Source organism: Lipotes vexillifer, unplaced genomic scaffold, assembly GCF_000442215.2.
Source record: "Lipotes vexillifer unplaced genomic scaffold, Lipotes_vexillifer_v1.1 scaffold588, whole genome shotgun sequence".
In the NCBI taxonomy this organism is placed as follows: Eukaryota; Metazoa; Chordata; class Mammalia; order Artiodactyla; family Lipotidae; genus Lipotes; species Lipotes vexillifer.
In genome coordinates this window covers 208,445-219,406 of record NW_006778148.1, presented here as the reverse complement: position 1 = coordinate 219,406, position 10,962 = coordinate 208,445, and the positions used below count along the sequence as shown (strand labels likewise).

Sequence of the window (10,962 nt, the reverse complement as noted above, 5' to 3'; positions counted from 1 at the left end):
AAAAAAAAAAAAAAAAAAAAAAAAAAAACTTAAATTATTCTGTCTCTTTTAAGAAGTCTTATACAGGTTCGTCTGAATATTTTCTGTGTTGTTAGAAATATGGTAACTCTTTCTAAAGTGCTTAATTTGGGTTCCTTGAAGAAAACTATTTATTGTTGTCTGAGGTTTTTTTGTTTTGTTTTGTTTTTTTGGCTCTGTTGGGTCTTTGTTGCTACGCATGGGCTTTCTCTAGTTGTGGTGAGCGGGGGCTACTCTTCGTTGTGGTGCGTGGGCTTCTCATTGTGATGGCTTTTCTTGTTGTGGAACACGGGCTCTAGGCACGCTCGGGCTTCAGTAGTTGTGGTGTGTGGGCTCAGTAGTTGTGGCTTGCAGGCTCTAGAGCACAGGCTTAGCAGTTGTGGCGCAGGGGCTTAGTTGCTCCGTGGCATGTGGGATCTTTCCAGACCAGGGCTCAAACCTGTGTCCCCTGCATTGGCAGGCGGATTCTTAACCACTGCACCACCAGGGAAGTCCTGTTGTCTGAGTTTTTTAACCTGTATAAATATTTCAAATAGTAACAGAACCATGACTTTAGGTTCATTTTCAGAGTTAAGACTTATTCACAGCTTTTCTTAACGTTAGCAATCCTGTGAGGTGGGTGTTGTTTAGTCCCATCTCAGTGACAAGGCAGCTAAAGCTCGGAGGAACTGAGTCTCTTGCTGAGGTTCTGACATCTCTGTCATCCTAGGTACTAAAAAGAAGGAAGCCAGTGATTAAATTGAGTTCCAGGTACCTTTGTATGTTTGTTGAAATAATAAAGGATGTGGAACTTTTACGCTTTAATTTTGTCAGACTTAGTAGATAGATGTAGCTGTGGCACTAGCCACCTGTAATGAAGGTGGCTTTGTCCGTAGTTTCAATTTGTTCTTTCACCTGAAGGACCTGCTCCACACCACCAAGCGTCAGGATGTACTGCTCAGTGAGCAGACCAGGCTCCAGGAGGACATCAGAGAACAAGTAAAGAAGTTGGAAGTCTGCCGAAAAGAAGAGGAAACAAAACAACAACAACTGCAGGTGTTTCAGAATGAGGTTGAAGAAAACAAGGCCAAACTAGCCCAACAGGAAATGGTACCGCACATCTATGATGTTATATAAGAGGAAACATTTTATCACTTGTGTGAGCTTTTTTCCCCTGGCAGAAAGCTGCTGAGAAGTATCCCCCTTGGGACTAGCTTCCCTTACCTGCCCTGTGTGACCAGAGGGGATTTTACACCAACTCTTTGACTCCCTTGGTATTAATATTACGGGCCATTAAGACCATAGAACAGGCCCGGTAAGGAATCTTGAAGGCCACGTGCCAGTTCCTGCTTGAATCCCCTCCTCACATGCTGGCCAAACAGTTTTCCAGTCCCTACTTGATCACCTTTGTAAAGAGAACTCACTCTCTGTCCTCATGGGCTGTTTTCTACTTTCTGTTGAACTGGAATCTATCTAGTGTCCATGAAGATTCCCTCAGGACACTGGGTATTTGTTATTTTATGACCAACTAAGGTTGTTCTCTATTAAGATGTTTCAGAGACTCCAGAAAGAGAGAGAAAGTGAAGAAGAAAAATTAGAAGCCAGTAGAGTGACACTGAAGGAGCAGCAGCACCAGCTGGAAAAGGAGATAGCAGACCAGCAAAGCAGACTGGAGCAGGTGCTGACCAAGGTGTTGGTGGCTGAAGAGCGCATCAGGACTCTGCAGGAAGAGGAAAGGTGGGGTGAGACCCTGGAGAAGACGCTCTCCCAAACCCGTATGTATTCTGGAGCATTGCACTGAGGGCGGGGAAATCTGCTGATTGTCGAGTAAAATGTGCAAAGGAGTCCCAAGCCCCAGCTATAGCCCGGACAGGAGGCAGGACACTCACAGTGGGAAGAATGGTCCCTCATTTGATCCTCCCAGCCCTGTGAGAGATGAGGAAACAGGCTCAGAGGGACAGAGGGAATTTGTCTTTATGGAGATAGGATTTGATTCCAAGACTGTCAGGTCTTTTTACTTTTACTGTATTGCTTTCTTCGAGAGTGCTGTCTCAAGGAAGTGGAACCTTAAGGCAGAGAAGTGCCAAAAGGTGCTGTAAAGGCTTTTTATAAAGTACATTAATTCTGAGCTTTGGAACAATGATCCATTTCATCTCAATCTATTAAAAAAAACCCCACAATATTAACAATTCTACATCTGTCTAAATTTGACATAGTGAATGGTACCAAGATACAGATGTTGGCCTTTGGGTTTGTTTACTCTCTCGAGCCATACATAAATGAAGTTGACATGGGAATCCAGGCTAAATGATTGTTCTCACATCAATAAATGAGTTTTCTTTTTCTTAGGCTTTAGGTTTTAATAATGCTCAGAAAATGTTGTTCTACCTTGAGTGAACTCAGTGGACTTGGGACCTGAAAGGGTTATTATTCCTTTTTCCCTGGGAACTCTTGATGCATCCAGACCCAACCATTTCATTATGAAACTGAAACTTAACAAATATGCTGAGTCTGACCATGCCAGAGGTGTGAGAAGTGAAATCTGGGCAGGGTGTTGCTTTACAGAGGGTGATTAGAAAAATCTGTTTTAAATATCACTGTTGTGCATAAGCATTATTTATTGAGTATTCACTATGTACTAGGTGTTTGCATACACGATTCCCATTAAACACCAGGAAATACGTTTCTTCTTTAGAAAATAAGATGTGTGCCATTCCAAATCCTATGTTCTTTCCTCTGCGCTGCCTCCCATGAAGGAAGAAATACTGTGTGCCCCCCTTTATTGAAATTAGGTTTATAAAAAACATTTCAGCAGTCTGTTCCATGTTCCCTGCACCTCAGGGTTGGTGCTCTCTGGTCTCAAAGACTCAAAAGGGAAGACAGTAGCTGTCTGTCACTTTGGGATCAGGCCTCTGGGAACAGATTACATCAAGAGGCACCCTTCTCTGGGCCTTTTTCTGGGCCTCTGGTGTGGGTCAGGGGAGATCTGGACGACTGAGTGATGGAGGAAAGTGCCTGAGTGGGTGGCATGTCATTGTGGAGTCTGCCCACGGCCAGCCCAGAGCCTCGGGCTAAACTACCTAAAATGCTCATTTCAGAACGACAGCTTTCAGAACGGGAACAGCAGTTACTGGAGAAGTCAGGCGAGCTTCTGGCTCTGCAGAAGGAGACGGACTCTGTGAGGGCGGACTTCAGCCTCTTGCGGAACCAGTTCCTGACAGAGAGAAAGCAAGCCGAGAAGCAGGTCGCTGGCCTCAAGGAAGCACTTAAGATCCAGCGGAGTCAGCTGGAGAAGAACCTTCTCGTGAGTATCCGCTGCCCTGGCAGTTTATGAGGAGATGATGCCTTTAAATTTTTAACTAAAATACTTCTTCAAGGTAGAGAAAATAAATTACCTGTCAACTAAGTCCCTAACCCAACTGTGGTTTGTGGTGCATTTACGTGTAATTTGTTCCTGAAGCTGATGGTAGATTTTGCCAGAGTCTGGGCTCAGCTCTAGAGGAGCTGTCTGGCTGGCTGGAACGAATGGTTGTGTGCACAGACAATGTCAGCACTGAGCAGAGAGCACCCTCTGAGCGGCCCAGCCTCCCCAGCAGGGTCGAGGAGGGGGTTGGGGAAGGAAAGCCTCTAAAGACATTCTTACCCAGATGCAGTCTGTGCTCACAGGTTTTTCTCATCGCACCCTTTTCGGTCAACATTAGTTTTAATTAATCATTATCCTAAAACCGGGAAGCTCAACCTACCATCGTTTTATCCCTGGAGATAAACTGTGGGAGGTGACACTCAGATGAGTTCAAAACAGTGTATGGTGGGTGGAGGCCAGTGGGCAGCAATGGGGGCTGTCACAGGAATGGATTTTTCTAACACCCTTTGGAGGAATTAATGTAGCCCTGTTGAATGGTACTTTCCAACCAGGTGTGTTTCCCTAAGGGTGATACACTTGCAACCAGTGATGGGCAACATGATTGTAAAGATAGTATGTAGATGTCTAGATTTTAATCCTCCCAGGAACCCTATGATGGTGGCTATAGTTAACATCTTACAGACAAGGGAAAGTAACCTAGTATCAGTGGTAATGTTGCAGATCTAGAATTCAGACTCTGGGCTGACAGACTGACCGACCACATGTTTACTCCCAGCTCTACCACAGCTGCTAAAGAAGGCAGGTAGATTATCCCCATTTTATAGCTGAAGCCTAGATGAGAAATGAAGTCACAGAGCTAGTGAGTGCGTGAGCCAGCAACGCACACCTCCAGAGTCATTCTCCTCCTCCGGTGCTAGGAGCAAAAGCAGGAGAACAGCTGCATGCAGAAGGAAATGGCAACCATCGAACAGGTGGCCCAGGACAACCACGAGCGGGCCAGGCACCTGATGAAGGAGCTCAGCCAGATGCAGCAGGAGTACACGGAGCTCAAGAAACAGGTGCACCCACACCCCACGGGACTCAGGCAGAGCTTTATTTCTTCAATAGCTCTTTTAAAAGGAGTATTTCTTTGGGAAAGTCTTGAAAAGCTAATTAATCAAATCTGTTTTTCTAGTTTTGAAATGTAGAAATGTACCTCCAGAAGAAAAAAAGTATTTGTTCAAAATATACTTTTTTTAAAATTAATTTTTATTGGAGTTGAGTTGCTTTACAATGTTGTGTTAGTTTCTACTGTACAGCAAAGTGAATCAGCCATACATATACATATATCCCCTCTTTTTTGGATTTCCTTCCCATTTAGGTCACCACAGTGCATTAAGTAGAGTTCCCTGTGCTATACAGTAGGTTCTCATTAGTTATCTATTTTATACATAGTACCAATAGTGTCAAAATATACTTTTAAAATGCCCTTAAGTTCAACAAGGTTTTTTGGGGGGTTTTGTTTTGTTTTTTTTTGTGGTACTTGGGCCTCTCACTGTTCTGGCCTCTCCCGTTGCGGAGCACAGGCTCCGGACGCGCAGGCTCAGCGGCCATGGCTCACAGGCCCAGCCGCTCCGCGGCATGTGGGATCTTCCCGGACCGGGGCACGAACCCGTGTCCCCTGCATCGGCAGGCCGACTCTCAACCACTGCGCCACCAGGGGAGCCCACAACAAGGTTTTTATGTTAGTTTTTGAAAGAAAAATGGCAGCTCTTCAGCATAAAATTTTATCATGTCCCAAAGCACTGTATTGAAATGTTAGATTTTATGTCAGAAACAAGTCTATAAGAGCCAAACCCCTGGGGAAGGAAAAAATGACCCCCGGGGAAACCTTTGATAACCTGTAATGTTGCCAAGCTGAGGGTGGGAAAGCAGTTCACGCTAGATGGAGAGTCTAACCCTAGACCCCCCCTGGTGTCCCTCAGCCATTGGCAGCAGCTGGGCCACCCAAGAGCTCTAGTCTAGTCAGGCTGCTGGGGCCACTCGGTTGACCCTGCTACACCTTGTCCTTTGGTAACCCTGTGTGGCCATTCAGTTTCATCTGTGCCTACAGCCACCCACCCCCAGCCCTGACACACACACACACACACACACACACACACTCTCTCTCTCTCTCTCTCTCTCTCTCTCTCTCTTTGGCTCAAGAAAAAATAACTGTTTTATTTAAAGGCCCCCCAAGCCTCTGGAAACTTGGAAGGGCAGTTAGAAGTGGGTATGCCTGTCATATCTTCACTAAGCTCTTTATTATGGAGAGAGCCACATAGGGTAGTCTCAGGTCCTAAACACAAACTGTAAAACCTGAGGAAACCTCCAGACTGCTGAAACCACCAGATTCTTCACCCATAAAATGAAAACATTGGACCAGATCTTTTCTAAGGCCCCTTCCAGCATTAACATTTATAATCTAGATCACTTACGGCTTGTTTAGGTAAATGGCCCTTTTCTCATTTGGGTACCACTAAGGTGCTTTGTATAAATTCTCACCTAGTTCTCACATTTCGGGATGCAAGGTATTATCTTCATGTTAAATGAGGTAAGAGAGGTTCAGAAGTTAGCTAACTTGCCCTAAGTCATACTGGTAATGTTTACTAGAAATGAGATTGGAATCCAGCTCTGTCTAGCTCCAGAGAGACCGACTTCTATAGAGTAATGCACCTTCAAGGAACATGGCACCCATGCTTTTCTAAATGGAAGTTGCTTCAGTCAAATGTCAGTAAAATCGTTTACTTGGTAGCTTATAGATACTTGGAATAGCTGAAAAATCACAAGTTTTTACCATTCTATCATAGTAATTAACATTTGTAGGTCTGTAAATACATGACACATGTATTTAAAACATTAAATTTAAATCATTAACAATAACAGTTCAATTCCAGGTAAGTCCCAAACTTTACCTAGTAGTTATTTGACTCTCACTCACTCCTTAGATGGAAAACCAAAAAGATTTGGAAAGAAGACAAATGGAAATCAGTGAAGCAATGAGGACACTTAAGTCTGAAGTGAAAGATGAAATCCGAACCAGCCTGAAGAATCTTAACCAGTTTCTTCCAGAACTACCAGCAGATCTGGAAGCTGTTTTGGAAAGGAACGAAAACCTAGAAGAAGGGCTGGAAAGCTTGAAAGAGAACTTTCCATTCCCCGTGAGTGACAGACCATCACCTTTTGAAGAAAAACTGAATTTTTCTCACGTTCATATAATGGTAAGCGTTTATCCTGCTATTCTGTGGACTTCCTAAAAAGATAATTTGGTTCCCACCTACCCCAGATAAGCTCAAACACAGTTGAGGATAGAAGAGGGTTAGAGGTGGGAAAGGTGGGTTGGTTACTGATGGTGGTGCTTAGAGACTTTGTTTCCCTTTCCCTCTGAAAAAGGATGAACACTGGCGTGGAGAAGCACTCCGAGAGAAACTGCGTCACCGTGAAGATCGACTCAAGGTTGCCCTTTTAAAAGAAAAATACAGTATAAGATACTTGGCATATTGAGGAGACTGGGGGAAATTGCTCTGTTGCAGCTCTCACGGCAGTTTAATAGATTACACGTTCGAAGCTCAGAGAAGGATCTCTTTCTATAGGCGGCTAAAAACAGGTGTCTAGGTCATTGTTGACCTAAAAATTTGGGGGTTAAGAGTTTAGGTGGGAGTTGGAAAATGACAGTGAGTTAGATAGAACAAGAGAGGACAGAATGCAACTTTGGAGAACGGCCACTTACAGCGAGGGCTGAGAAGGAGCCATGGGCAGTACCAAGTGAGTGGAGGCCATTGACATCAAATAGCCTCCAGCCACATATGACTTTTTAAATGTAAATTCACTTTAATTAAATCAGGTTAAAAATTCAGTTCTTCAGTTACCACATTTCAAGTGCTCAAAGGCCACACATGACCAGTGACTACTACAGTGGGCAGCACAGATATAGAACATTCCCGTCATCACAGAAAGTTCTATGGGACAGCGCTTGCTGTTGACTTTAATAAGAGAATCATTTCAGAGGTACGGTGGGGAAGCCAGAACATAGTATGGGGTTGAGGATTACATACATTGTGAGAGACTCTGAAGATATCAAGTATAAACCAATCTTCTGAGTCTGGGCAGTAAAGAGAGAGAGATGAGGCAGTCATTTAATGGGGAGGCCAGGGATGCTGAAATCCTAAGTGTTGTGACAGCAGAGAGAACAGGCTGAGTTAAAGGCCCAGTTAATGACAACACAGAGAGTAGCCATCTGGCACCTCCTTTTTTTTTTTTAAAGGACAAGAAGAGGATTTTCAGCAGACATTCCTATTTTATGATAGTCAGATTTGCCTATCAAATGTTAAACATGGGCTTTCCTGGTGGCGCAGTGGTTGAGAGTCCGCCTGCTGATGCAGGGGACACGGGTTCGTGCCCCGGTCTGGGAAGATCCCACATGCCGCGGAGCCCGTGAGCCATAGCCGCTGAGCCTGCGCGTCCAGAGCCTGTGCTCTGCAAACGGGAGAGGCCACGACAGTGAGAGGCCTGCGTACCGCAAAAAATAAAAAAGTTAAACATGAGGAAGGTACCCAGTGTTAGTTCTAATATGTTCTACCATACTTTCAGGCCCAGCTTCGACACTGTATGTCCAAGCAGGCAGAAGTGTTAAGCAAAGGGAAGCGGCAGACAGAGGGCACTTTACACAGCTTGAGGAGACAAGTGGATGCCTTAGGGGAATTGGTCACCAGCACATCTGTAGATTCCACGTCATCACCCAGTCTGTCTCAGCTAGAGTCTTCCCTTGCAGAGGACTCCCATCTTGGACCAAGCCAGGTAGGAGGAAGCTCTTCACAAGGGGTCTGACTCATGGAAAGTACCTGAAAGCTTTGGGGTCCATAATCTTGAGGAGACTCAGAAGGATATGAATGCCACCTTCAAATCTCTGAAAAACTTGTCTTAGGAAAGACTTGCTTTTTCATGGTCCCTGGGGAGACTAGTTGGTAGATGTATAAAGAGGATAAGCTGATGATTTCAGGAATAGCCTAGGAAACTGGGTGACCTGTCAGGGATATAGTTAATTCTTCTATAAATGCCTTCCACTTCCGGATATCCTTATCGTCTACTTGGTCAATATAAAGAGTTTAGGGAATTCCCTGGTGGTCCAGTGGTTAGGACTCTGTATTCTCACTGCTGCGGGCCCGGTTCGATCCCTGGTTGGGGAACTAAAATCCCGTAAGCTGGGACTTCCCTGGTGGTGCAGTGGTTAAGAATCCGCCTGCAGGGGACACGGGTTCGAGCCCTGGTCTGGGAAGATCCCACATGCCATGAAGCAACTAAGCCTGTGCGCCACAACTACTGAGCCCACGTGCCACAACTACTGAAGCCTGTGTGCCTAGAGCCTGTGCTCCACAGCAAGAGAAGCCAGCGTACCGCAATGAAGACCCAACGCAGCCAAAAATAAAATAAATTAACACCACCAACAACAAAGTTATAAAATCCCATAAGCTGTTGCGGCCCAGCCAAAAAAAAAGTTTAGACCTCTGAAACCAACTTGAGTCCCAGTTTAGTCTGTCCATTTGGGAAGATGACTGTGCCAACTGTTAATCCTCAGCAAAGTTTGAACAGAGTTTGAACTCTTAACTGAGAGTCTATTAGAAAAACCCTGGATTTCACAAGTTTTCTATGACTTACATAAGGTTAATAATTATTTAGGAGGAACATAAAATGTACTCATGGAATCAGTAAATAACACAGTATTACTGTCAGAGATGGGTAATAGCTACCATCTTGTGTGCCTACTCTGTGTGTGTACTAAACACTTTACATATATTATCTCATTTACATCCTGGGAAATAGGATTTATCCCTCTATATAGATAAGTAAATTATATAAAATGAAAAATGTCAAGGTCACAGCAAAAGACAAAACCAGGACTTAGAGGCTAATCTTTCTTTACCACAGAGTGGTATATTGTATGGTTGAGCCATGAGAACATTCAAGGCCAGTTGCATCTTTAGTAGACACACAGCTCGCTCATTAGCAGCAGAGCCAAGATTTGAATGATTACCTTAAAACCTTCCATGGTAGGATCCAAGTCAGATACAGGCCAAAACCATCATGGGCCTCAGGGCAGGCCTTGTGGAACAGTGTGTCAGAGGCACAGAGCATTGAAGAGTACATGACTCTGGAGGTAAGAGCCCAGAATAGTGGGAGATGAGGGCCAGGTTAACTTCTTAGCTCATGGTGGCAGCCAGAAGAGTTCAGGTGCTCTAAATCCAAGAGTAACAGAGGAATGTTTGAGGCTCAAGGAGTAGAGGTGGGTTTGTTAGAATTATTTTGGACTCTGGAGTCGTAATCTAGGTCTACGTGGGATAAGTCTGAACTAGGTTGGAATTAAGAGACTGGCTTCTGAGCCTAATGTTTTCTCTTCCTGCGTTTCAGAGCTCCTTCCAAGTCCTACAAGGTCTGTCACAATCACTAGACAGTTACCGACACTGATGCCATTCCCAGCCTCCTGCTCACAGGGTACATGTTACAGAGTTCTTTTAACCTGCACTTTCAATCGGAAGGTCTTGAATTCTAGTTTATCATATACAGTCTTAAGAAAAGTAACCTTCTGACTTTTCTCTGGGATAATCCCGTACGGTGGTTCATCTTAAAACATTTTTCCGAAGAGGTACTCAGTATATATTTTACCTGTTAGCCATGATGCTATCATTTAATTGTTAACCTAGTTAAAACCTGTTTTTACTGTTGCAAGGGTTCATCCTGACTTTCTCATCTTGTTGTAGGAAAAGAATGGCTCAGCCAGATGGAGGAAAACTGTCTTGCATAAATATGAGGAAATACCTTTTCCACTACCTCACCAACTTCATAATTAGAATGCCACTTGCTTTTTATCATGAACCAGTGAATTCAAATGCTGAAACTCCACTTGTACAATTACCGTCAGGGTTTTTCTAAGTCACCTGTACATATGGGAACAACTGTATACAATTTAAACCAGGGTCTTGGATGGCTGAGGGTTTTTTCACTTTGAAATGCATTATTATAAAACCAATACTGATTTGAATCTATAAACTGGTAAAATCTATAGTTAGAAAGGTTAAAAAAAATGTACTTAAGCCCCTCTTCATTAACAGTGCCAAGTTATTTTTGGATTTTGTTTAAAATCTGTATTCATATAAAAATAAAAGATAAATTTGGGTCTGACATCTGACTTTACACTTCACGTATCTACAGTTAAGCCATAAAATTTTCACCTAAATGTCAGTCTTTCAAGTGAATTTTCCATCTCTGCCTGCAGGTTGAAATATGTTGTACCTATCAATGAATATATTGTATCACTTGAAAATATCTGTTATAAAACTATTATATATACTTCAGGTGCTTTTCCTTAACCAAAAATATTCTGCGGTAGAAAATTAGAACTTTGGACTTTGGAGAATCTGACCCAGTGGTAAATTCAAATTGTGTTCAGTCAGACTTTGTTTTAAAATATCCTCAAGGACTCTTCTAGGCCCCTATACAGCTTTTGAACCGTAACAGGTATTATATTACCATGTTACTATACACAGTATAGCACAGTGAGTAATCTCTCACCACCTACTGAGGTTTAT

The 10,962-nt window shown here is 43.6% G+C and overlaps 1 protein-coding gene and 1 non-coding gene across 3 annotated transcripts in view; both read left to right on the top strand.

Annotated features, from left to right (window-relative positions):
- The window catches only part of CNTRL (centriolin), a 78,473-nt gene extending 68,195 nt beyond the window's left edge, over positions 1-10,278 (top strand). Inside the window, exons 35-42 of one of the 2 annotated variants that reach the window (XM_007451481.1) lie at positions 919-1,107; positions 1,547-1,772; positions 3,096-3,301; positions 4,279-4,419; positions 6,328-6,600; positions 6,773-6,835; positions 7,970-8,176; positions 10,135-10,278. In XM_007451481.1, the coding sequence (XP_007451543.1) occupies positions 919-1,107; positions 1,547-1,772; positions 3,096-3,301; positions 4,279-4,419; positions 6,328-6,600; positions 6,773-6,835; positions 7,970-8,176; positions 10,135-10,224 (1,395 nt within the window). In that variant the 3' untranslated portion in view covers positions 10,225-10,278. Of the gene's footprint in view, positions 1-918; positions 1,108-1,546; positions 1,773-3,095; positions 3,302-4,278; positions 4,420-6,327; positions 6,601-6,772; positions 6,836-7,969; positions 8,177-9,784; positions 9,842-10,134 lie in introns of those variants that run through there. The other variant, XM_007451482.1, reaches the window with a different exon arrangement.
- On the top strand, positions 8,494-8,565 carry TRNAE-CUC (transfer RNA glutamic acid (anticodon CUC)). The gene has a single exon. It is a non-coding gene; the product is annotated as a tRNA-Glu (tRNA).
- Positions 10,279-10,962: the final 684 nt, after the last annotated feature.